Source organism: Coffea eugenioides, chromosome 6, assembly GCF_003713205.1.
Source record: "Coffea eugenioides isolate CCC68of chromosome 6, Ceug_1.0, whole genome shotgun sequence".
In the NCBI taxonomy this organism is placed as follows: domain Eukaryota; kingdom Viridiplantae; phylum Streptophyta; class Magnoliopsida; order Gentianales; family Rubiaceae; genus Coffea; species Coffea eugenioides.
Window position 1 is genome coordinate 26,270,163 of NC_040040.1, and position 26,870 is coordinate 26,297,032.

The window sequence follows — 26,870 nt, forward strand, 5'->3', positions numbered from 1 at the left end:
TTAAAAAAAAGCCTTGCCTTTATGTACACAATGAAGACAGGAAAATTTTTTTTTTTTTTTTGAGGAGGAATGATTTTTCAAGATTCCTAGTTATGGAACCTTTTTTTAAATAAAAAGTAAATTTTATTAACAGAAGGTTGGAAATCGTTCAGCGTGATTTGATATACAACAAGGGACAATCTTTAATTTTCAAAAGCAATTTATTAAAAAATTTCAAATTCATAAAGACAACAATATACTTTTGTTGATCATTCGAGAGAGGGGGAATCGAAAGTGGTTCTCTTCAACTTTTTTGAGACCAATTTCATGTCATATCATTTTAGATTTTAGAAAAAAAAAACCCATAATGTGTAGCTTGTAATTGGATTCCTATGGGAGTACAAAATATGAAATCCTCGTACTAATTGATTTTGATCCAAAGATGTTTTATTTCTCCATATTAAGACCACAAAATTTATTATTAGAATTGAGCGGCCGAAACATGGCCTCATGGGATTTGACCCAACCCAAAACCCTTATGCTTGTGAGCAATTGTCAAAAAGGATTGCAGAGAGGGCATTTTAGTCATTTAAATCAATAAGAAGCGAACCCGTGAAGCCCCGTGCCTTCTTAAACCCTTCTGTAAGGCTCTAACCCTTTAGCCGGTAAAACCCTCGTTGTCTTTCTCCTCCTTTATCGTCTGCTGCTTCTGCCCAAAAAGTCAGACGAAACCAAAAGGAAATTCAAATGGCAAAGCGTTTAATTCCTCTCCTTAACCGAGTTTTGGTGGAGAAAGTGATCCCTCCTGCTAAGACAAATGCTGGGATTTTGCTTCCGGAAAAAACCGCCAAGGTACTTTTGAATTTTCTCTCACCTGCACACTTTTATTTGTTTATTCTTGCTTGAAAAAAGTGTCTTTTTCTATGTGGGCATTGTCTGTTTCTGCATAATTTGGAGTCGTGGTTTCCCTAATTGTGTTCAATAGTGCACAGGAAATGATTAAGGCTTGTGGGTCTGCACCATATGCACATGGTTTGCAGAAGATGTGTTAATATCTAAATCTACAAAAATATGCTACTAAGTTGGGGTGGATGATGTTAATTTGTTTCTATGCATTTTTTCTATTTCTTGAGATTTTTTTCTTGGGGATATTTGGTTTTCGGATGATGCAGTTTACCATGTATGAATGGTGGATAATAGTTCAAATGTGTATGCTTTGAGTGATAGTGTTGTTATGCAGATTTAGAGGGAAACAAGCTGGGAGAGATGATGAGGCTGTATTAGATTCGATTAAGGCTTTTTGCTTGTAAAATGTGTATTTTGTGAAAGATTTTATTTTTTTATCTAATATACTAATTACTGTTGATAATACAGTTGAACATGGGGAAAGTTGTTGCTGTCGGTCCAGGGTATCATGATAGCCAGGGAAAGCTGATTCCTGTTACCGTGAAGGAGGGGGATAATGTGCTGCTGCCTGAATATGGAGGAACTCAAGTGAAGCTCGGCGAGAAAGAGTGAGTAACACATGTTTATCTTTTAGATGTTTATCCTCAATGTTTGTCTCCATTCACATAAATAACTTGAACCAAGTAATTTTGGTTGATGAATAAATTAATGACTGAATCAGCTTTCTTGGCACGTTGAATGTCCTTTTTGATCCAAAAAACCTTAACTGGTCATAATGTTTAACACTTCTGAGAATGCTAGCAGTTTTTCAGTTTTAACATTTTGTTATACCATTGCACTTCTGTGTTGAGGATCCCAAATTTTGGAGGACCTTGAAAGTTAAATCTAGCTAAGTTTCAAGGCTAATTATAGGTTTCCTTTTATTAGTAATTAGGCATTTTATCACATATGAAGTGTGCTTTTTTGATGCAAGAACCATCTTCCCTTTCGTATGTGTAGCTCATGCTGATCAGAGATTAGTTACTTAGTAATGTCTACCTACTCTTGAACCAATGGCAGTTTTGTTATTATACTTACTTTTGTCTGTTAGTTGTTCCATTGGCCAGGTCTGTTAATTTGTGATACAGCATGGTCTATATAATAAGTCAATCTCAAAACAGTCTTTATTTAATCCTCTACGTATGGCTTGCTCTCAAGCCACTTGTTCTTCCCTCATTAATCTGTTCTAGAACATAATGCAGTGCCATTCTTTTGGAGAAATGATATCATCTCTGACAATTGTCTGATGTTAGTCTAGGAATATAGTTCGTGGAAAGCATGTCAGCCAATCTCACCAGAATTTGCATCATGTAAATTGTGGGGGATGGTGGATCACACTACGTACCTATTCTAACCTTGAGTTTATTACATAACAAGTCTAAAGAATAGCACCCCTTATTCCTTCATAGCTAGATCAAAGTGTCAAAATGAATGTAAAGGCTATGATGGACCATGAATGAATTGGTTTTATCTCATTTGAGCGATAAATATTAACAGGAAATGGCTACTAATGGGTCTGGAGTTACCGGAAATGATGTCTCTACTATAATAAGTGACTTATCCACATTATTACAACTTCTCAATATTTTGGATTGACTTGGGGAATCTTACAAACACAAGCAAACCTTGTGCTGTACCTAGTGCAATTGCAGTCCGGTTTTTACAGATGAAAATCTCACTTGTGCATTTGATCAATGCAAAGTACTGAATTTATCACATATTGCTGATCCTGGATGTATTTTACTTCTACATGGTTGTCAATGTTTCAAGTGAATCATGTGATTCATTCTATGATCTACCTAACACTCCTTTTTGGTCAGATTGAACTTCTTTACTTTGTTTTTGAGTTATACAAGTCTGATTGACTGAATCTATGGTCGCAGAATAGTCTTATCCCTTTGATATAGTTTTCCAGCGGTGGAACTGTCTCCACTAGTGTATTTTATTTCTTTTTAAAGTCAAAATAGAAAACCGTAACTGTTTCATTGGGTAAAAGAATAGCCAGGGAACTGCATTCCTCACTTCTCTTTCGAGCTCGAAGTACTATGAGAGTCCAATTAAGGCATTCAATTATTAATTGAATTAGTACAATGTTGAAGATGCTTGGGATCCATTGTTGTGATCTGATATTTCAGACGATTAGGATATAGATATGTTTCTTTCACATAATTAATGAGCTTCAGATAGATGTATTGTCCAACATTTTGCAAATCTACGTGATTTGCCCATCCAGGAGTTATGGTCCTAGATGCAGTCCAACTTTTTGGGAATTTTTTAAAATCATCTTCAGTATATCTGGGAGTATTCTCAAGGACTTGTACGCTTGTTCCTCCAAGGCCTATATTATGCCTGTATGTAATCTTATAACAATTTCTTATTAAGCAATTTGAGATTAGGAATTTCCTGAGTTTGTATTTTCACCTTGAAGGCGTAAGCAAATAATTTTTTTTGGTGATGGGTCATGATCCTTGACTCAGTAGTTTTACCTCATAGGGGTAGCATTTCTTCAGCAGCTGGTACGTAATATATTGTTAAAGATTGCTCAACAGGACATGAGTATGCATTGCTAACTCAAGTTTCATAGAATTTCCTATATGAGAAAATGAAGCATTCAGAAGAGACGTGCTATAGAGCTAAAAAGAAGTCTACCAATTAGATAATTAGGTGTGACCAATAACGATGAGTATGATTCCTTTAATAGAATGAGAATGTTTTTGAAAACGTTTGCCAACTCCAACCTTGATCTTTTCTTCTTTTATTATCATGAAAACCGTGATTACGGCAATAACTTTGAGCTACAGCAAGTGTTGTGTATATAGAACATGAACAGCTGAGACTTGCATGATGAAAAGTACCACATGTGAATAGTGGCATGTGATGAACAAATTCCGGTCAATGTTACTGTGAATTGTGCATTGATGTCATCACCTTTTTTTACACATCATTATCATCTCCAAACCCTTGGTTTTGATTTTTCATCCAATCTGATGCTCAATGATGATCATCATGAAAACCCCTTGCTTGTTCGTGACAATACTTCCTGTCTGTCCTTGAATAAATTGATTAAGAGCAATAATGTCAAAAACCAGAATTTTAGATTGACCAAGTGAAGTGCCAGTTGTATCATTTTGGCTGTTCATTTCATTAGCATCTTCAGCTTTAAAATTTCAAACTTGGCTTTTATTTTGAACTGCTCTACCTTTGTTGAATTGACTGGGAATTCGGAATGTTGATTGCTTTTCACTTTGGATTGGATTGTAGGATTAAGTTCTTTTTTGGCGAGAATGCTAGGAGCCAACTCTGTGTTTTTTGTGGCTGGGTGTGTGTAGATGGGTGGGGGTAGGTGTGGGCTTGAGAGTGGGGTGTGTTTTGTTCTGTTTTGTGTTTGTCTATGTGTTTATGTATGTTGCACACACTTGACGGATCTCCATTAATTCTGTGTAAATCTGTGGCTATATATAGGCATGATTTACTTTGTTGTATTCATATTCTCCTGTGTATGAGACATGTCATGAGTTGGATTGCCAGATGCCCAAATAGCTGTATGTTTATGTCAATTGCAGTGAATATGTCATTATCTCTTCCTGGTTTTTGTGGAGCTGGTGTTGTCATGTAAAAATGATACGTGCAGAACTAAGTTCATTTATTGCCATTTGCAGTTAGCTTTGTGTGGTCTTCATCACCTTTACTGGCGCTGTTTTAGCAGGCATTTATTATGGAATCCTTGTCTACTCATTCTGCACTTAGTATAATCCTGAACAAGTAAATATTCATTTTCTGAATGCCTAATAACAGAATTGACGCTTAATCTGCGTACATAGAGGGGATGATTCATGTTGGATAATAGTCCATCCATTGATATTGGTTGATCATTGAGCTAGGTTTTTTCAAGGAAAACTGTCATTCACAATGAAGAAAATCTTTGAAGCATGCGTGCCATGTGGTGTTGTTTATCATTGCTTGTGTACATATTTAAATACTGAAGTCTTACTGCATGAAAAATATGTGAAGTATGTAACTTTAGCTGTTTTGGGCGGATATCCATTTTTTTAACCAATAAGCTTCAAAGTATGCTAGCCTTGATTTTGTGGACCCTTATCTGCTTTTGTCATCAAGAAAGCGTGTTTCTTCCTTGAAAGAGGCTAACTTACGATTCATTTATTCAGATAATTGTGCCATCTTAAACTATTGGAAACCTTCTTTCTTCTCCTCTGTGTTGAGTTCCTGAGGTCTTCGCTGTATTTCAGCAATTATGCTCTACTAATGTGGAAATCACTTTGCATTGTTTTCAGGTACCATTTGTACCGAGATGATGACATCCTTGGAACATTGCATGATTAGAAAGCTGCTACTTCCACCATGTTAAAGATATTACATTGGTGGTATGCTAGGACTATGTATCAGCGGGTCGGAGAATTGGATTCTCTTAGGATGGAAAATGCCATTTCTTAGTTTTAAAATGTTGATTAACTTAGAAGGCTGTCTTGACATTTTAATGAAGTATTGCGTCTTTCTGACCCTTGAGCCTTAACTCGTGAATTGGCCAATTGTGTCGCAGAAACTGTTTAATGCTTGCATTCTTGTAGGTAATTGATATAGGCAATGGAGTCGTTGATCCCATTGCACATTTGAACAATTCTTGGGCAACTGCATTTTGCATTTTCTTATTCTGTTCTTTTTTTGAACGAGTGAATTTTAGATTGAAGTCTTTAACTGCTATAAAATTGGGATCTTGGAGACAAACTATTTAAGCCCATCCAAGTGTAAGCAGAGAATGGTTATAGGATGGATGAGCTCCACCTCCATTTCCTGATACCAAGGATGAGAACTTTTGTCAGTTTCTATTTGGGTTAATAACAGCGCCCCCCCCCCCCCCCTCTCCCCCCCTCTCTCCTCTCCTTCTTTCCCCCAAGTTTTAAATATATACATTTTTCCCCTTAATTCTCCTCTCTCGCACATCCAGAGGGGAGGAGCAGGTTGGGGGGAGGAGCAGGTTGGTGGGGGAAGGAGAGGGAGGGAGGGAGGGAGGGAGAAAGGGAAATAAAGAAAAAAGAAAAAGCGGAAGGGAATAAGGAAAAATTTTTTTTTGTGTGTTTTTGAATATTTTGAGATGTGTATTTAAAAAATTTTGAGGAGTTCTTTGAAGTTCCTATAGCTAAAGTTATTAAAAAAATATGGTCAAAATAATTCGCATAATCCTACACTTAGAAAGCTATAAGAGTCATTTAGCGCAAGCAATAAACTTGTAGAAGAAATATTTGGCCAGAGTAATTCACATAATCTTACACTTGAAAAGTATAAAAGCCTTTTAGCGCAAGCAATACAAGATGAGATTTTAAGAATTAAAAATTTTGGATTTAAATTTCTCTTTCTTTTTCTCCATTTCTTAAACCTACACCTATCCTGTGAGATAAAAATTTGAAAAAAAAAATGTTCAGTTTAGTCAATGGAACAGTTATATAGAAATAAAAAAAATATAAAAGAAATGGTCTGAATGGTAAATAACTTGAATGATCGTGTCTGGACCCTCAATCAATCCTTCTAATCACTTCCAAACCATAGGCAAAAGTGATTGTAGCCTATTCACATATTTGCCAAGGACACCACATTCGAATCGTCCAAAATCAAATGGTCCTTAGCATATTTCTGAGTTAGAGACATTGGGATTAAATTTTGAAAAGTCATGTCAAATTTAAGATTTTAAAGGAATAATCATTAGGTTTATTGACTAATGTATACGATTCCTCTGGATTGAAGAAATTACTCGACTAATCTGCTTGCAAGTGTTGCTGATGATAATGCCAGAAAAAAGTATACAGGCAGAGTAATTCAGAAAATCCTACATATGGAAAGCTATAAAAGCCTTTTAGTGTGTTTTTTTTTCTGTCGACACGATAAATTCTATGTTACAACTACTCTTACTCTATATTAGGAAAAAGGGAATCTAAATAGATCAAGAAGAATCCGATAAATCACTATCGATTCAAACGGATGTTTATGCACTCGCTGGTAAAATAGTTTTAAGAAAATCTGAATATTAAAATGCAAGTCGAGGAAATTGATCCTTGACTTACGCCAGATTTAAAACTTTTTGTGGTTCTTTTAGTGGATTTTTCTATAATGGAGACAGTACGAATGTCCCCAGCAAGGGAAAAGCTGGCCCGTTGAAGCATCGATTAGCACGTGTCCAGCCACGGAAATCAAGGCTACATGGAAACCGAAAGGAGAATTGCTGAGCCGGCGTGGAATAGTGGAGCACATGTTCCAGTTCCACCTCCACGTCAAACCAGTTGGCAAGAAATATGTGATGTTCCAGTTGGACGTCCACATCATTGCAAACGTGGAAAGATGATTAATTTAAGACCGGAGACCAACGAAACACTAAATTACAAGTGGCCCCGGAAAAAGGCTGGGCAGTAAAATGGGTACTTTCAGAAATATCCCCCGAGATTTCACTGAACTCCCTGAACTCCCTCTCACATAAAAATTAAACAATTACACATACCTTCCTTGGGATTTAAAAAGACAATTTAAATCTTAAATATTTTAAGAAAATTCTGTTATTTGGTATACGTATATTTACAATGAGTTTGTTAAAATTTTTTCCTTCTTATTTCTTTTTGTTATTTGTTCGTCAATGAAACTGTAGAACTGTCACTATTGTCTCTAGGTTCTATTATAACTAAATGTCGAATTAGTGAAATTTGTTACGAGTTAATTTTATATGTAATTCAATGTTTTTGTTTATTTTGTTTTCTAATTTTTATTTTTAATTGACAAAATGAACCTTTTTATGGGCCAAAACCAGTATTAAATTATGATAATTGCATTACTTGAAAAATTAATAAACTCGAAATGAGTTTATCAACATATTTTTTCTATCTTATAAATCTAAATCCATAATAAAATACCAGGAAAAAGTTTCCAATCATAATAATAAAATTATTATAGTTGTTTATAAAATAGCAGATATGTACATAAAAAAATTTGGCACCTATTCCATATAATTATACTAGATAATAGTCTAATTTTATAGAAAAAAATAAAACACGTTGTACAATGGCATTTATGGGTATTCATTTAAATTTGCCGAAATAAATATTATTTTAATATATTGTTACTTAAACTATTGAATTAATGGAGGTAAGCGTAATTATTCAAATCTCATGAGAATTCAATGAAATAGTCAGAAACCTTAGGAAAGGTTTCTGAAATCATCCCCAAATAAAAAGCATGGTATAGATGCATGTAATTTGTAGCAGGTTTAGTATGTCCATGAATAACAACTTTTATTTTGCTAGTGCAATCTTTTTTTTTTGCTTAATGATTAATTATGAATTGATCCAAGGTGTAAATAATTGTATAATAATGTTTGGTTAAAGTATTCATAGTTGTATGAAGAAATAATTGCACTTGAGGTATTTATGTACCATAGTAGTCTTAAAAAAGTTATGTATACAAAAATAGTGTGGTGCAATCATATCTGCTAAATAATACAATTCATACAATAGATGAAATATATTATGTGGGATGGTAATTAAATTTATGATGTGTGTGATTATATTGACATCGGTATTCATTTTAAGTAGAAATAAAATGAAAGATAGCATAGTGCATTTGTGCATTAGTGATGTATTACTATGTAACAAAATTAATAAGTTAAGCAATATAAAAAGTGAATTAATAAATGTACACGCAAATTACTATGTACGATAATGCAAGTGTATTGAAAAAGGATAAATAAAATTAGAAGGCAAGGATAAAAAGAATAACTGAAATGCATTAGGCACGATCGAGCTGATTAGAAGAGACAAATTATGAATGAAATTTGTTGGAAGAGAGTTAGATGAAAAATAAATACAACTCAATTAGAACAAATTAGTTGTTATATAATCAAAATAGATAATTATCGAAATTGGCAGAGTATAAATGATTAATTCTTAAAATAATAAATATGGTATATGTGTGTATGAGTGTATACATGTGTATATGTGTATGTATTGGTAACCATGATGAAGTCGAACATTCCATGGGCGCATCAGTTTTGGCGAATTTGAGAAGTGGGATTTATGGGCTATAAGAATGATGCGATTAAAAGTTATAGAATGGAAGCAAAGAAGACACCCATGTGTTATTGCTACACTGTAGATATGTGTGCCCCTGAATTATCATGGGGAGCATTGGTACCTGTTCATCATTGACTTTGAATGCAAGAAATGCTTCATCTATGACTCCAAACCAGCTGAATATGCCACCGCTAGCAGGGAGGCTTTAGCAAACTGTGTGGTAAGGCTATGCACTGCCACAAGTAACCATCTGTCCAAATTTACTCTCTACGCTCTGACTATTTTAGAATGTTCACCTCACAGCGCCGAAGGATTCACAGTGCCTTAGTGCATGGGTTTGGAAGTGCATACACCATAGACATCACTAACTTTGCTTTTCAGACGCCTAGTTGGTGCCCCAAGCAACATGACCAGTTTAGTCTCTCATTTCATTCACTTCTGCATTCTTAAATCTACACAATATAAGGGCGTAACAAATACACCCTCTATGATATTTTACCAATGTTTACTAATTCGTTTGCTATAGTACAGTTTTGATTGTGGTATGTATGTCATGAAATATATGGAAAATATCCAGGAGATGCAGGAAGGCATTTTTTTTCAGGTTTGGCAGTCTTCCCATGCTACTATTGTACCTGTCTGTGTCAGTCCTTGGCTGACTTCTTCCTCTTCCTTTTTCCAGTTCAATTCGCAGACAGATCGGATGCGTCTTGCCGTGGAGCTATTTGTTTCAACAGAAAATACCGTGAGAAACACCGTTGTAATGGGGGTACCAGGGCTGGAACACATCCAGTTCACTTGATGTGGAATGAATCGATGTGTCTAGACTTTTTGGGTTTTTGTTTATGGGGTTTGTCATGTTGGAACAGGAAAGGATGAATTTTGGGGATTTTTTTTCCTTCTTGGGGTGGTTTTGAGATGAAGGCGCATGGGGAGACTCTTGAAGGACTTTTAGCAAGCATGTTATTTTTTGTCGGACTATCTTGTATCTGTTTGGAGTAGCCATGGGCCAAATATTAACTAGCTTATTGTCCCAATGAATGCATATGTTGAGAGACGACTGATATTTATGAGGTCAAAAAATGGACCATCAAACATAATGTGCTGACCAATTGCAATTTAGAGTTTTGGGAATTGTAAGTGGAAAATAGATTGTGCACAGATAGGGATATTAACTCTGTTGGTGCGAAATGAACGCATTTATTAATATATATTAACGTTCAAAATACATTTTTTTTGCAAGCACCTGATCAACATGTTTAGCAAACTCTCGTTCAATTTATTCACTTTTTTTTAATTACAAGACAAACATACAGGCGGTACTGGACTTAACTAGAAATGTATAGTTCATAAGACAAACAATGCATCATACAATCAGCAAGCAGACGCCTAGTTGTTCCAACACATACTTTGAAGAGCAGATAACCATCAAGCTAGTGCTCTATACTTATATATTGCGGCAATCTGAGTAGTCTGAGCAATCGTCCCAAGCATTTCTCTCATACTCGTCCCAAGCACCAAACCTCTGCAAAACCTCACTCAAAAAAATGCCACAAAAGACCCACAAAAGACCCGAATCTTAATTTCAATTTACTAATTTACCACTGTAATTTCTAATAAAATCAATTTCGAACAATTGGGTAACGCAACCGACCCAATTAACCCATCTACCACCACTCAGGTCATTTCACAAATACATTCATCAGACAAAGCTTTCCTCTTGTCACAAAAATTCAAAGCAATGTGGTACATGTTCACAAGCAAGCAGGTTTAAATTCCGCCTGCATAATAACGTTGAAACCCGCAAGCAGGATTCTGTGTTTTTTCTATTTCAAGGTTAGCTCGCATGCGGGTTAATGTTATATTTGAGCGCGAGAAGAAAAAATTGGTAATTAGGTTCTTTGGGCATTATAAGTAAATATTTAAATTAATGTCAGTTTTATTACACCAATATTATTGTATTATCATTATTATGATTATTGTATTATTTCTTATGCAAATATAACATTTAATTATTTAAATTTGATTTTATTTTTACAATTTATAAAATTTTTATCACTTATATAATATTTTTAAAACCCTAATACATCTAAATTTGATTTTATTTTTCAAATTTATAAGATTTTTATTTAAAAAAATGGGATACGGATAAGATATCCGGTTGGTTCGATATGCATAGGTGCATATGAGAATATCCGAATACTCTTTAAACCCGCATGCGGGTTTAAGGAAATTATGGCAACTCTCTGACACACTAGTTACCCGTCCAACTTGTGTGTATTAAAATATATTTAAATATTATATTTCATATTTTTGTTATTTAGAGTTTAACAAAACATTAATATTGGGTAGATTTGAGGGATTAAGGAAATATTGCAGATTATGCATATCCCTCAATTATGCAAAATTATATTCCATTTTCTAATATTCCTACAAATATGCAAAATTATGCATATCCCTCAAATCTACCCAATATTAATGTTTTGTTAAACTCTAAATAACAAAAATATGAAATATAATATTTAAATATATTTTAATACACACAAGTTGGACGGGTAACTAGTGTGTCAGAGAGTTGCCATAATTTCCTTAAACCCGCATGCGGGTTTAAAGAGTATTCGGATATTCTCATATGCACCTATGCATATCGAACCAACCGGATATCTTATCCGTATCCCATTTTTTTAAATAAAAATCTTATAAATTTGAAAAATAAAATCAAATTTAGATGTATTAGGGTTTTAAAAATATTATATAAGTGATAAAAATTTTATAAATTGTAAAAATAAAATCAAATTTAAATAATTAAATGTTATATTTGCATAAGAAATAATACAATAATCATAATAATGATAATACAATAATATTGGAGTAATAAAACTGCCATTAATTTAAATATTTAGTTATAATGCCCAAAGAACCTAATTACCAATTTTTTCTTCTCGCGCTCAAATATAACATTAACCCGCATGCGAGCTAACCTTGAAATAGAAAAAACACAGAATCCTGCTTGCGGGTTTCAACGTTATTATGCAGGCGGGATTTAAACCTGCTTGCTTGTGAACATGTACCACATTGCTTTGAATTTTTGTGACAAGAGGAAAGCTTTGTCTGATGAATGTATTTGTGAAATGACCTGAGTGGTGGTAGATGGGTTAATTGGGTCGGTTGCGTTACCCAATTGTTTATATCCATAAGTAAAATTTTATGATTCCCATACCCATCCCCTCACTTTTTCTTATTTATTTCTGATTTTTATTAGTTTTCATTAATTCACTAATATAACTTGTACACCTACCTTAAGGGCATTTATGGGAACAAAATTTCCTCTCTTTCCTGAAAAAACTTTTTTATGTTTACTTTAGTGGTCATGGGCTGATTTTGTTACAAAATCAGAAACCTCAAGGGAGGTTAGTGTAATTGTGGAAACCTCAGGGGAGGTCAGTGAAATTGTCAGAAACCTCAGGGGAGGTTTCTGAAATTATCCCTAAATTCATTATATGTGAAATGCCAATAAATTGGAGATCAAGATGTTACGTTCGGCAGCACATCGTAATCATGCATGCATTTGGCTGGTCATCACTTCGGCTGTGTCCTACTACTAGTTCAAAGTCTAGTCCTACTATTTACGATTACACTTCAGCAATTGGTAAACTTGTTTTTCCAAACCAAGAAAAGAAAAAAAAAACAAGACAAATGCACATATTTATGGATAACTCCATCCTAAAGTCATGGGATGAATTTTTAAGCAATTTCAACATCTGCCTTTCATACCTCTGGCTAAATCTAATGTTTCCATGAAACCACATGACACAATCACTAAGGAGTTAGGTTTCAAGTACAACTCCCGCCACTCCTAATCGATTGCCGCCAAAGCATCAAACAAAACAAACTCCTACTATGACTATATCGAACCCAACTAAACCCTTAGCTTAATATAGTAATAGTTGAACCAGATCACCATTCGGCTACATCGAAGTCCATTCCCACCAATGGGTCACGTCCATATGAGCTTGAGGATCCATGCCATTCCTGGAATGTCCATCGTGAAGTGCCCCCAAGTCAGTTTTGCTGTTGTAAAAAAAATTAAAATCATTTGGTACAATTGGGTACTTATCAACACATACTTGAGTACTACAAAGACTACTGCTTTCCTGTTTTCTGATGATCCCCACGCTGCTGCTGGGTGCGGTGCCCCATCCATTCTTGAAAAAAAAAAGATTTAAATCAATAATGAGTGCAACCTATGTTACATGACAAGGGTTAGAGTTATACATTATTTTGGTTAGGCCATCCAGCAGTCATCATCGTCAATCTGTGTGCTTGCTGTTCGCACCTATGTGAGCTAAGATTTAGCTCCTCTTCAGATCTAAATTGTGACCCATGATTACCATCTTCATCGCTGTTAAGTCCTGCTTGAAGAAAAGGCTCTGTTGGGTGCAAGACTGCCGGCTGCCTTGGCATCTTGCATGACCTCCTATTGTGTCCATCCCTTGCCCTGATTCATGCAATTCCAAATAACTGTTACATTTGGGTTAGATGAAACTTCATAAGTAACGCAATACTATAAAAAATCCCTAAAAATCATCAAGCATCCATAACAACTTATACCCCTCATACTTCAATCATCTCAGTCATGGCAATAGATATAACATGCAGTTGCCGCACATCCTATGCTCCTGCTGTCTGCGTTTTCCCTTTGCTACTGCACCTCTTGCCTGCCTATCAGAAGGTGGGTCAAGGACTCCAAATTTTTTTGACACAGTGGGAGTCATCGATTGAATGGGAAGTTTTTCAGCTCTCAATTGCACTTCTTTCACGTGGACTGTCTCAGTTGTAATCATATCCTCTACGCGTCGGAATCCCTCCAATGTTTTTGCCGCATGAAAGCACAAGTTATTGCATCCAGAAATAAGTTTCGCGTACCTGGCCATCTCAGTCAACCTTATGCTACCATTTGAAGTATCATCCTCTAACATCAAACACTCCTTCGCCTTACGGGTCCATCTCTTTAATATACAATTTTCTGGAATCTTATCCAAGTGTTCAAACAGCATTATTCGAAACATATGACAACATGGTAGGCCCTGGGTTTCCATTTTCAAGCATGAGCATCTCATCTCCCCGGTAAACCTGTTGTATTGAACTCTATACTCAATCTTCAAGTAAGAGTGTTCAAGAAAATGGATACATTGGACCCCATCGTCAATCCCATTATACCTACAGTACATGCCTTGCATTTTCATTTCTTCCCTAACCATTAAAAATGTCTTTCTCGTGTATAATTCAGCTGCATGCCTCTCAAGGGAGTGCATTTTCGTTGCTGGAAGTAAATCTGTGTGCTCTGTTTCACTTCTATTTCTACTCTCCTCATGTCTCAGCCACGCAATGGAAATTTCGAATGATCGAATGTGCTCATACAATTTCAATTTTGGTGTCAAATACATCTTCAATACATGGTTCATTTTTTCACACCTTTGGGTGCTCCGCATCCCAGCAAAGAAACTGCCCCGCAGGTATGCCATTGCCCACAATTCTTTTCTTCGATGCATTTTCTGAACCCAAGCATTGGAGGTCAAGTCGAATTTTTTCACCATCTCTATCCATTTCAACTCGAACTGGTCAGGCGTGCAATTCATGAACATGCATCCTTTAAATGCATCAAGAAATGCCTTGTCCTTAACGTTTGTGTTAGCATTACACTCCAAGTGCCAACTACACAACCTATGTCGGGCGTTAGGCAGCAACTTTTGAATTGCCTTTCTCATTGATTTATCCCCATCAGTTACAACGGAGCATGGTTTCTTGTCATTCATACCCTCTAAAAATGTCGTTATAGCCCATTCATAGGCATCGTCTCCCTCTCCAACCAGTAAAGCACATCCAAAAATGCACGTCGAATAGTGATTGTTCACTCCACAGAAAACCACAAGTGGAAAGTCGTATTCATTTGTATTATACGTGCTATCAAAAACTAACACATCGCCAAAGCACCGGTAGTCATCACGACTACGTGAATCAGCCCAGAATAGCCTAATCAACCGACCTTCGTCATTCAACTGATATTTGAAATAAAAATTCAGGTCACCGTCATTCTTACCTGCCATGTATGCAAGTGCAGCTTCAGCATCACCTCCGGCAATCTCCTCCATCCGCTTGCTATGTAGCTTATTGTAAAGGTCTTTAGGCGTAAATCCTATGTTCCCATACCCACCAGCTTGCAATGCAAACAGCTTAACTATTTGACTTGCACCCACACCAATCCTTCTCAGTGTGTGGGCCTGGGCATAAGCACCATCAGAGACACGACGATGGGATCTCATGAAAGCGACACTCTCAGGGCTTGCAAGTCTATGCGTATGCTCACTTATGAATCCTGACACGACATATTTCTTTATTTTCAAATCATACCTGATCTTTAAACATGCTTTGCAGTTTACCCGAGTCATAGCCTTTGGCTCTCTCTGTCGATCCTGCCGCTCAATATGCTTGTCATCTCTCTTGCCCTCACGGTTGCACAACCAGGCCCTGTATCTTACATAGCCGTCTGGATGTTTTTTCTTGTAACCCCTTCTAATCCCAAACCCGATCGCTTTGCCGTAGTTCAAATAGAAACACTCTGCATCTTTGACAGTTTCAAACTGCATTGTCATCACATCATAGTGGCTCATGTTATGAACAACCTCATACACTTCTTCATCGTTCCCTTCTTTATTGGGTTCTTCTTCCACATCATCTTCTGCCTCTATTCTACTTGGGTTTACATACTCACAATCATCTGATTCCTCGTCCATCTCCTCGTCAAGCTCAACAAGATGCCTTCTGCCAATCTCATCTTCCCAACTTTCCATTCTATTCCTAAACAATTACAATTACAGTGTCATAATTTCGCACCATTTATTCAATAATCTCATTCGTTAAGCTACAAGACAACTCAAACATATATACATAACGTCTGAATTTTTTGTTTTAATCAAAAGTAAAACTAACTGCAACACAAAAAAAGGAATGAAGTACTTTTATAACTTTTACACCTCTTTGCTCTCCGATGTTGGTATTTTACGAATTACCCTTGACTTCAAATGGCAGCCGCCCAAACAATGCCTTTAAAACCCGCCATCATACCACTCATAAGTCTGTTTCCTATGTCTGTATCTTTGTCCATATGTTTTCATTATCCTCACCTGCCATTCACACTAAGTATTGCATTGACTAGCCCATCCTTTGTTGTCCAAAATTTACCCACTCACTTTCTATCTCAATTGCCTTTACCTATTCAACTGATATTTTTTCCTTCTCTTTCATTTATTGCCCTTTTTCACAATTTAAATCATAACATACAATTTTTCCCCTTTATTCGCATGTTCATAACTCCTCTCCACATATGTACCACTACATTAAATTTCTGTCTAATTTAGTTTATGCCCCATTTATTTTCCTCTTCATTATGCAATGAATTTCATTTACATCCCACATTGATTGGCTACACTAATGATTTCTACACACATGCCAACTATAAACAGATGGCCTGCAATTTCCCCCTAATAAAACTGTTTCCCATATCCCGATTTTACTACAAATACGAATTTTTGACACTAACGCTTATTACCCATCTAACATTCCATAGTTATTATACTCCGATCTTGACCGTCATATACAATCATTTTCGCCACGATTGACCTATGCCAATCTCCTTACAATTTCCTATTACAATATCATATTACCTTGCACGCCGTCGACACCAGTGCTAATTCCGTTTCCCACTCTATCTTCTTCGAATCCGTTCTGGACTTAATTCTCCACAGCTCCCCGCCAAGCTGCTAAGCTATTTCTTCCCCTTTTCGCAGCGGCAAAGGTACAGTTTAAGACTTGGAGCCTGGAGATGCATTCAGTTTTTAAATGACTTACTGACAAACATGGCCCGCTACTGTGCATTTTTTATTTCCCGCTAGACGCAAACCTTGCACAAATGTCCCTACCCATTGTCCTCCAAAGCAATTTGTTCGAGTCCAACGGTATTTGTACTTTAGTTTGCAAAACAGTCCTTCGTGCTGATTCATTTGAATTATTTAAATTATCTGTTGCCACCTCAACAGACCACTAAGCATTCACGGGTCCCATGGATGACACCTCCCTCACTCTCTAACCGGAAAGAAACCGATACTATTGTACTTCAAAGACACAGCATCGTCTGGCCCTCCCCATTAATGCTTATGCGGTGGCCAATTCTACACCACATCCTTCCAAACCCTTGCTTTACTCTTCCTGGAGACAGCCGTACACTCTCCACTATATAACCATCCTCTTTTAGTGCGTTCAATTCTGCATAAAATGGATAAGGATAAACTAGATTCATTTATAGCTTTTGCTTCTCCTTAAAAAGGACAAAAGACAAAAGACGAAAGAGTATCTAGAGTCCGATACGCCCTGCTCAGCTCTACACTGTCCATATCATTCGGAGACTTGCAAGCATAAAGCCAAGTAAGGCCCATGTATGCGTTCGTCTAACTCGCTCTATTTTCCCGTTACTTCCTCTTTCCTCTCTGGTGAAAGTCAACTACAGAAGCCCTCATCTAGATTGCCGTTGGTTCTGCAATTTTTCTTTACTGGATTAGTTTGATCTGCTCTTACCGTCTCTCTCTCTGGTATGTACTTTTAACACTTTTTTTTTTCCATTTTTTTGCATGGTGATCAGAAACCTATTTGCTTATATCCTTTCCTCTCCTCTTCCTCCTTCGTCTGGCTTCTTCTCCATTTTTTTCCCTTTTTTTTTGGCTTATTGATATTGTCAATTTTTGGTGATCGCTCAAGGTTGTGTATTTACTGATTTTGTAGGATAGTGGGCATTAATGGGTTACAATATGGGGTTAATCCTATACAATTAAACATTTGCCTGAGTTTTGACATGACATGATCTGCATCCTACACGTTATGCATCTGTCTGTTTTGCTCCAGCAAGTTGGTTCTTTTTTTTTGTGAGGTTTGTCTTGAAGGTAATTGCAAATTTGTGTAGTTTGTGATTCTGATCCTTAGTTCATTTTTAACGTTCAGAAATTTTCTCTTTATGTTAGCTATTTGATGCGAGATTTTGTGCTTTGTTATTGGGAAGTTACATATTGTTTTTGTATTAACTACACTCTTGCTTATTATGTAGCATTCTGTTATTGAGGTTTTTTCTCTCATTTTTTTTAAAGGGCGAATGTTTTTTTTTTCAAACTAATCTGGCTATTTCAGGCAAGATTAACTCTACTAACTACATTTGACCAAAACCATGCACCATAATTAGTCCTTTCTAGAGACTCCCTCATCACTCTCCCGGTCCTTTTTAAATTTAATTTACCTCTCTATCTTTCTCTTCTCACTTTTTCATTGTTTTTAGCCTTTTCTGATTTTTTCTCTCTTTGCATCGTACTTGATTCTCCTTGAAGTATGCTTTTTTGTTTTTCTGTAATTATCTGAGTGAATGTTTGATGATCTTGCTGGAGGAAAAATATTGTTCTGGTTTTAGAGGGAAGATAAGATTTTATCTAATTCTTCCAACAATACTTCAAGCAAGATTGGTTAAATGGTCAATTTGATTTCAAATTGTTCTTAAGTTCTTCATTTAATTGAGGTAATTAAGTAGTTTGAGTATTCTGCTATTCTAGGTTCATTACGAAATTTGGTGTTGTTTTCGTGTTATCTGCTCGGTAGCCTGAATTTAGTGCTTTTGGATGACAGAGTCAATCTCATTGTGTTGTAGGTGTTAGCTAAGAAATTAGGTTCCTTCTTGTTTGATCCTAGAAATAAGTGATTCACTGCTTTAACTTAAATCATAGCTATAGCTTCTCTGCCCTGTTCCCTCTCAATGGCTTATTATAATTGGTTTGCATTGTAAGTTTTATTAGTGTTATCTTTTTTTTAGTATTTGAGTGAGTTTTTGCGGTACTTTTAGTATTTTTTGGCAGAGCCTTTTGCTCTTTTTTATGGCTTCAAGTTGTTTGATACTCTTTGTTAAACTTTTACTATACTTTACTCCTAATACGTATTATGATTTGTGATAATAGCTCCAAAATCAAAGCACCTAAAGGAGAATATGAATTGATCTTTCTACCACAACTTAAATTTCTTGGAACTTCCAAAGAAGGGTAACTTTATTTTAAAATATTGTGCTTACCATTTTCTTTTCTCATCTTTAGTTTAGGTTGATAAGGCTGAAAGAGGCAAGTTGAAGTCTATATGTGATGTCGTGAGTACTTTTTCCCCCTCAATCGAAAGAAACATGTTTATTTCCAAAATTTTTTAAAAAAATTATTTATTCTGAAATTACTTTTTGGCCCTTTTTTAGAGAAAAATTCCCTAAGGCTGACAAGATGAAGGGTGGTAATTATATGAAGAATCTTCAGACTTACAACGAAAGAATTGTAACTACTTTCCCCCCATAAAATAATAAATGCCATTATACATATTTATTCCAGTTTTAATTTTTGTTTATTAAAATTCTTCTTTGGTAATAGGTTGATAGTGCTGGAGTGGAGGAAGAAGAATTTGACAAGTGAAGGTCCAAGGCGAACGATGATCAGGAAGGATATGGAGGGGTCTGTTGAATTAAAAATTAATCAAAATCTCTTGATTTATAGATAGATAATTATGTTTTGATATCTACAGTTTCTTAATAGTGAAAAGTGGTTATTTATTGGATGAGGAGGATGATGTGTAAAGGAATTGTTGGGGCCAGCATTTTAGGATGTGAAGAAAATGTTTCTTATAACATCTTCATTTTGAATTACTAGCCTGTATCTATGAATAGGTAGTTTATTTTTAAGGCTTTTAATTTTAGCAAATGATAATCAGAGAATAAAAGCAGTTTAAAATTAGATTTCAGAATCATTTGCTTAAGTTGGTCCTATGGATTTGTACTCTTATCCCTTTCTATTGTCCCTAATGGTAATGTATTTAGAGTTTGGGGTGATTGCTAGACATGGAACTGAACATATTGTGACTTTTTGGCTGAAGGAGTTGGTAATGTTTTGTTGATTTAACTAGCTGAATCGATTGCAGTTGTTAAAGGACTGCAATTGGTGGTGGAAGTCTGAATTGTGGCTTTTAGCCTAGAGTGTGACTCAGACAAGAAATTGTTAGAAAATTCAATTTTCATTATGAAGACATTTTTACAATCAAACAAATGGTTGGTTTCAAATTTGTATATGTAGATCTGGAAACATGGCTGTTCATATTTTTATCTAAGATTTCTATTTGTATTCTAGAGCTATTTGATGGGATAATGTTCACACCTATTTGTAATGGTACTAGAAATGATTTAAATGGATGGATTAACTAGCTATTGTCCCAAAAAGGAAGAAAAATGTGTAAGTTTGTATGTTTTATTGATGTTGAAGACTGTGACAGGTCTTGGTGGCTTTCTAAGCCTTTTTTGATTATTAAAGTGCTAGAAGCATTATGACTGCTTTTGGTTTAGTTAGAACTGAAGTTATGTAGCTATTAATTTGGCAATGCCCTCATAGTGTACTTACTATCTCTCCTTTTTTGGTATCGTTATGTACACATAATACCGGTTCACAAATCTTTATCCAGATAACAATGAATGTGGGGCTAACTGCATAGATGGAATTTGTCTTTATGGCAAATTTTAATTATTTTGATGTTCAATTTTTCTCTTGTATTTCTGTTAATTGTGTACCAAAAAATATGTTGCTATGTGTTCAATTAAGCTTCATGGAGGCCCAGGCTGTGCCTACCTCTAATATTAAAAAGTATAACCCCATCCAATCTGAATAGTATCTGTAAATTGAATACACAATCTTGAAATCTGGACATAATCTTTCTTAAATATCCATACTAGAAAATTTCTTTCGAGGCATAAAAGGGATTCCGTGACGTCTTGACCTTCATGTTGGGTCAACTACGTCAAAATCACCCAGCCATGTTGATGATCTTCAGTGGCTGCTGCAAACCCAAATTGGAGTTTTCTTATCTGTTTTTTTTTTTAATTTTTTTTAGGAATATGCTTTTTGGTTGATCAATAAGCTCAAGCCTTCGGACCTATAAACTTGGCCGTGTTGGTTTTGGATTGAAATCTCTGCTTCCAAGGCGCCTAGACACCATGCAGTGAGTTTTTCTTGGCATTTTTGCATTGATGAAAGGCTGTAATTTTTAAAACTTGTTCCTTTGCTTATTCCTTATTGTTCTAGATATTAACTTTTGCTAATTTTACTAAGGTAGAAGAACTGTTTGATTTGTATTTGTGATGCTATAAATGTTAGTTTCTTGGTTAGGAATTATGAGTAGAGTGGGAGAGAAATGCTTCCTAGCTCTCTCTCTCTCTCTCTCTCTATCTCTCTCTCATTTTAATAGTATAAGTGAAAGGGCTCGAACCAGGACCTCTCACTTACACTCTCTCCCCCCTAGCCACCCGACCCATCCCTCCTTCATGCGTCCCAGTTCTTGTTAACTATAAGACAATAAAAATGTTGTAATTTGTGTGGAATTTGCATCATAAAAATCCTGCTTGTTTAGGAGTTGGGGGCTGTTAGGACACAAGTTCTTGTTGTTTTGGCCATATTAATAAAGAGTTCTGAGTTATATTAGAAAAAATAACAGGGTGGGGTATTGTTGAATTAATGTGGTTGTCTAGTTGTGATATTATGTTGCAGATCCATATTATTTGCGGTTTGGATGGATTTTTCTATTTGATCAAGGTGATCAATAGGATGTAGTTGTTGAAATGAATATCTATAATTTTTTTAGCTGGCATTTGAAATGTTAGCTTGGCCCAGTAATACAGAAGCGGGGTGGAGTGATTTTGTGTTCTTGTGCTTACTTGAGGAAGCGGCTGCGGCTAAACAGCTTAATTTAGTGAAAGCAGAGGAATGAAATACCAATCTTCATCACATGAATAATTTGGATTATTACTTTAAGGAATTTGCCTGATTGAATTAAATTATGCATACTGGTTTATATCAAATGCTAGTGGTAGAGATAATTAATAGGCTTATATAGTAGTTTGAAAAGTTTTAACTACATTGTTTGTACTTGCCTTAAATTCTTGAGCCGCTAATTGACCATTGAGTATTGCAATAGTTGTTCCTGTTGTCTAATGGTTTACCAACTTCACTTATTATGTTTTGCTTTTGCATCTATGTGGTTGTAATCTGCTTAGTTTCTGTGCGTTTCCATATGGTACTTATATTTAAAATCTATCCAATTATGTATTTAAATCTATTTTCCAAATATTGCCTGTGAAGTTGAGTGATGGAATTTCAACTTTGGCTGTTTATAGAAGATATTTATTCTCTGAATTTAATTTGGTCATCTTTCCAATTACAGAACAAGGAAAATTTTTGGGATTTCCCTGTCCCTGATTATCATTAACATGGCTGCTATAATGGAGCGAGCTGATGAAAATCTCCTTCCATCTGTTTACAAAGAAGTCAGTGAAGCTTTTTCTGCAGGGCCATCTGATCTTGGTTATCTGACTTTTATACGCAATTTCATTCAGGGATTGGCTTCTCCAGTAGCAGGTATATTAGCGATTAGTTATGACCGCCCTACTGTTCTTGCGGTTGGTACTCTCTGCTGGGCCTTGTCAACAGCTGCAGTAGGTGTTAGCCAGGACTTTTTACAAGTTGCATGTTGGAGAGCAGTAAATGGTTTTGGACTGGCTATTGTGATTCCAGCACTTCAGTCTTTCATTGCTGATAGCTATGTTGATCGTGTGCGAGGGACTGGTTTTGGGTTTCTAAATCTCGTTGGTACTGTGGGTGGTATAGGAGGTGGAGCAATTGCTACAGTTATGGCTGGTCATAATTTCTGGGGTATACCTGGATGGAGATTTGCCTTCATGGTGATGGCAGCATTGAGCTGTTTGATTGCTTTTCTTGTTCATGCATTTGTTGCTGACCCAAGAAGAAGAACTACTACTAACCACGATACCAGCCAGGCTTTGTTCAGGTACAAGCTACTTCAACCTGTAACTTTGTGGGTGCTGAATTTGTTAGAAATCTCGTTGTCTCCCACTGTATATTTTCTGCCTTCAAGTAGATAAAAGATCATTTCGTACATAGTCATCAGTTGATGGTTTGCTGTGAAGCTTTCTCTCATTGCGTAATAATGTGATCTCCTTTCTGGTTTAGGGATGAAGTGATGGATAAGGGAAATGCTAACTCAGTGTCACTTTGGGTGGAATCATGGCAAGCAATGAAAGCTGTTACAAGAGTTCCCACTTTTCAATACATTGTGTTGCAGGGTCTTGTTGGTTCACTGCCTTGGACAGCCCTAGTATTTTTGACGCTGTGGTTTGAACTAATTGGTAATCTTGGCACATGTGATACCCATTGTTTTTGCCTCTTGACTCGTACTTTCTACAGATATGTTAAATAGGTTTTGTTTCCAATAATTGCACCTTGAGATCCACATTCATTATGGTCCTTTCTTCATTGTTTCTGAAATTTAATTGGTTTGATTTCCTACTCTACTTTTTGAGGCATTATGCATGAATTATTGATTTGGCATGTGAACTTGGGAACTCAACCATGAGAACAGAGAAGTTGCTCATAGTGTGTTTAGGCGGAGATATGAGCAACATCAGGCAGGTTTCAGACCTAGCTGCATGATAGAAAGAATGCCTTCAAATTTAAGACAAATTTCTTGTCTTTCCTCCTTTTAAAACATCTAGGATGAATGAAAAATGCTCCCTTCCCAACCCCAGCTGGGTGCAAGGCTACCACCCTTCATTCACCACCTAAAAACAATATATATATATATATATATGTTGGGGTTTTAGGTGCTGAAATTAATTGTAAGGTCTATTTGCTTGTTGATTCTAGCTTTGACGTAGAGAATGCGTTGCAAATTTTTTGGCAGGTTTTGATCACAACAGTTCAGCAGCCCTTGTCGGTATCTTTGCTACTGGATGTGCACTGGGGTCTTTCGTTGGTGGAATAATTGCAGATCAAATGTCACGCTTATACCCAAATTCAGGGCGCATAATGTGTGCACAGTTCTGTGCTTTTATGGGCATTCCATTCTCATGGTTCCTTCTGAGAGTTATCCCACAGTCTGTGAGCAGCTATTCGACATATGCTGTCACCCTCTTCTTGATGGGCCTTACTATTAGCTGGTGTGCTACTGCTACAAATGGTCCAATGTTTGCTGAGGTTGTCCCTGTGAAACATCGGACCATGATTTATGCATTTGATCGTGCTTTTGAAGTATCCTTTTCTTCTTTTGCCGCTCCTGTGGTTGGAATTCTTGCAGAAAAGATGTATGGCTACGATCCAAAATCTGTTGATCCTGTTGTAGGGTCCGGAAGAGAAGCCTTGGCTTTGTCAAGAGGCCTTTTCTCCATGATGGCAGTTCCATTTGGTTTGTGCGGCTTATTTTACACACCTTTGTATTGGAATTTCGGGCATGATCGAGAAAATGCTAGAATTGCTACCGCAAAAGAAACAGAGATGATATGACAGTTTTATCGACATTGTTGGTTTTTTTTTCTTCTTTTTTGAAGCATTATTTTGTTAGCCAACTGAGAAATGAACTATTACATCATAACTGAAATCCATACTTTTTACGTCCTACATTTTGCATGATGTATTTAAACTCTATCATTGAGATTTTATTCAAAACCGTATATTAGATTTGGTAATTTGGTAGATTTATCATTATCAACAGATGCAAGTCTGATACGTAAGCTGAATTGCACTGCTTCCTAGTCACTCTCTGGCCCTGGACGAAACTGGGCTTCCTGCGCATCTAGATCTGAGGGTGGCCTCTCTCGGCTAGATAATTGGTCCTACATCCACTTGGCTGCTCTGCTGCAGAAAAACAAAAAAAAAAATCTTGCTGCTCGTCTAGAGCAGTTGATGGTCTGTAGTAGTTTCTGCGCTACTAGTTTTGGCTGCTGATTTTAAGAAGCAAAATCTAGCCACTGTACTTGAGAATTGAAATCCCAGTCAGGGATCCAAGTCTTAAAAGAGAGGAATCAAATAGGAGGTTGGAATACAAGTCAATGCTAAAGAATCAAATAGGAGGTTGGAATACAAGTCAATGCTAAAGAAGATTAATGACTATCAGCTGGAACCTGCTATCCATTGCTTAGAAGCCCATACTGACTCCCACTGCAGAAAATTACAGATGAAACAGCAAATTCTGCAGCATAATAGAGTGCCTAATAATGTACACTTGCATTCAACTCTCCCTCAAGTAGCACAAAAGAAAAAAGGAGTTGCAGGATTATTGAGGGAAAATGTTAGATACTAGAAGACCATGTGATGAGATTAGATTTACATCCAATCCCACTAAGCATTAGAGTACAAGAGCAATTAATATCAGTGCTGACTTCGAATAAGCTACATGCATCTCGGAGAATATGTCTGCCCAATATTTCCTCCAACCATAGCCTCTCTCTCATTTTAGTGAAATAGCTTTGGGTTGTCTCTCAACTCTGCAGCAGCATCATGATTAAGAGGGTCTTTAGAATTTGGTTCCTACAGATAGAAAGGATAAGTTACTTGAAGAATGTGATCGAACTGTCAAATAAGTTCTAATCGAGAATATTACCGTAAACAGATGATATTGTCCATAAATAACAGTATTGATGTTGAGGACAGAATTCCGGTCCCTGCGAAGTATGTTCAGGCAAATATTCCCTTCCAAATCAATATTAGGATGGTAGACCTGCACGTAAAACACAGTTTTACCAAATATAAGGAACAATTTGTATTATTCAGCATATGCACATTATAATTAGAAATTGTCCTCAAAGAACCAAGGGCTACACAAGATTGTCAGGCTGCTAATTAGGATGGTAGGCGCTTACACCACCCCCAACACCCCCCCCCCCCCTTCCCCTCTCTTTTTTGAGTCTTGACAAAGTCAGGCTTTGGCTCCATAAAGACGAAGGAAATGGATAAAAAAGGAGGGACTTCTGCAACAGGCTATGCCACCCAAACCAACTGAGAGAAGTGGCATCCGTCCCATCACAATTCACAAGCACCTACAATGTCATGATCACATTTGGTTTACTCTTATTTCTTTGATAGTTTATCGGACGGAATCTAATTCACACGCAAAAGTGAAAGGAGAAACTGAAATAATTGAATAAAGGGAAGAACAATCACGACCTTGACGCGAGTTTCATAGTCAAGCTGAGGCTTCGTTTCATTCTCGTAACGGGAACGAGTGACTATAGGTCAATGATATAATATAGAATGACAAGATCGTATTGAGTCAAATCAGAAAATTCAAGAGAGAATTCACTAGAAACAAGTTTACATAAACGGGGATCAAAACTTGAAGAATTCAAGGCGTGTAATCACTTTCCTTGAAGTTTGATTGCCCCCACTATCTTGCTAATCCGGTCTCTGGGCAAAAACTCTAGGATACAATGAATTCTAATTAGACAACCAAGTAGCAAGTTCTTGGATTTGTCTAGTCAAGAATAAAAAATGCTTTCAGTTAGTTTTCTGGTGTTCAACCCATTGATTTATACACCCACAATATTCAGAAAACTGTTAGAAACTGCTCACATGTACCCTTTCAAAGGAACATGAAGTTTCACTGTGAAAGGGTGCTTCAAAAGGTGCAAACCTTTCCTATTTTGCAAACTACATCAACAATCCCCCACTTAGTTTGCAAAATAGAAAGTCAAACTAACACTGAAAGTTCATGCATCAAGGAAAGTAACTCTCGTCTTAAACTTCCCTTGCTGAAAAATTAAGTTTCGGTCTGATTTGGTCGTTCCGGATTAGACGTGGGCACGTCTAACTCATAGGAAGTCTTCTGTTTTGTAACTGGAACTCTGATCTTTAAGCGTGATCACTTAGCGTGGGCACGCTTAACTCGTAAGGAGTCTTCTGGTCACCAAACCGAAATACACATTTA

At 36.4% G+C, this 26,870-nt stretch overlaps 3 protein-coding genes across 8 annotated transcripts; 2 read left to right on the forward strand and 1 right to left on the reverse strand.

Annotated features, from left to right (window-relative positions):
• Positions 1-633: 633 nt before the first annotated feature.
• On the forward strand, positions 634-5,560 carry LOC113775313 (10 kDa chaperonin, mitochondrial-like). The gene is made up of 3 exons (XM_027320135.1): positions 634-831; positions 1,354-1,493; positions 5,217-5,560. Exons 1-3 carry the CDS (start codon positions 727-729, stop codon positions 5,263-5,265), a joined length of 294 nt encoding a protein of 97 aa, XP_027175936.1. The 5' UTR covers positions 634-726; the 3' UTR covers positions 5,266-5,560.
• An 8,064-nt stretch (positions 5,561-13,624) lies between these two features.
• Positions 13,625-15,841, reverse strand: LOC113773975 (protein FAR1-RELATED SEQUENCE 5-like). The gene has a single exon (XM_027318562.1). The coding sequence runs from the start codon at positions 15,839-15,841 to the stop codon at positions 13,625-13,627; it is 2,217 nt and encodes a 738-aa protein (XP_027174363.1).
• Positions 15,842-17,403: 1,562 nt separating this feature from the next.
• Positions 17,404-24,640, forward strand: LOC113775350. 6 transcript variants are annotated; one of them, XM_027320185.1, is made up of 8 exons: positions 17,404-17,635; positions 19,169-19,218; positions 19,318-19,393; positions 19,487-19,567; positions 20,991-21,098; positions 22,317-22,940; positions 23,123-23,298; positions 23,853-24,640. In XM_027320185.1, exons 5-8 carry the CDS (start codon positions 21,094-21,096, stop codon positions 24,449-24,451), a joined length of 1,404 nt encoding a protein of 467 aa, XP_027175986.1. In that variant the 5' UTR covers positions 17,404-17,635; positions 19,169-19,218; positions 19,318-19,393; positions 19,487-19,567; positions 20,991-21,093; the 3' UTR covers positions 24,452-24,640. The 6 variants fall into 6 exon arrangements, with proteins under 6 accessions (XP_027175986.1, XP_027175988.1, XP_027175987.1 ...); XM_027320187.1 differs by lacking the exons at positions 19,169-19,218; positions 19,318-19,393 and adding an exon at positions 17,826-17,983; XM_027320186.1 differs by lacking the exons at positions 19,169-19,218; positions 19,318-19,393.
• The last annotated feature ends 2,230 nt before the right edge of the window (positions 24,641-26,870 follow it).

Coding starts and splice junctions, on each gene's coding strand:
- LOC113775313 (XM_027320135.1), top strand. CDS start 727: ATGGCAAAGCGTTTAATTCCTCTCCTTAACCGAGTTTTGGTGGAGAAA. Junction 832..1,353: donor TTCCGGAAAAAACCGCCAAG/GTACTTTTGAAT, acceptor TTGATAATACAG/TTGAACATGGGGAAAGTTGT. Junction 1,494..5,216: donor GTGAAGCTCGGCGAGAAAGA/GTGAGTAACACA, acceptor CATTGTTTTCAG/GTACCATTTGTACCGAGATG.
- LOC113773975 (XM_027318562.1), bottom strand. CDS start 15,841: ATGGAAAGTTGGGAAGATGAGATTGGCAGAAGGCATCTTGTTGAGCTT.
- LOC113775350 (XM_027320187.1), top strand. Junction 22,941..23,122: donor ACCAGCCAGGCTTTGTTCAG/GTACAAGCTACT, acceptor TTTCTGGTTTAG/GGATGAAGTGATGGATAAGG. Junction 23,299..23,852: donor GCTGTGGTTTGAACTAATTG/GTAATCTTGGCA, acceptor ATTTTTTGGCAG/GTTTTGATCACAACAGTTCA.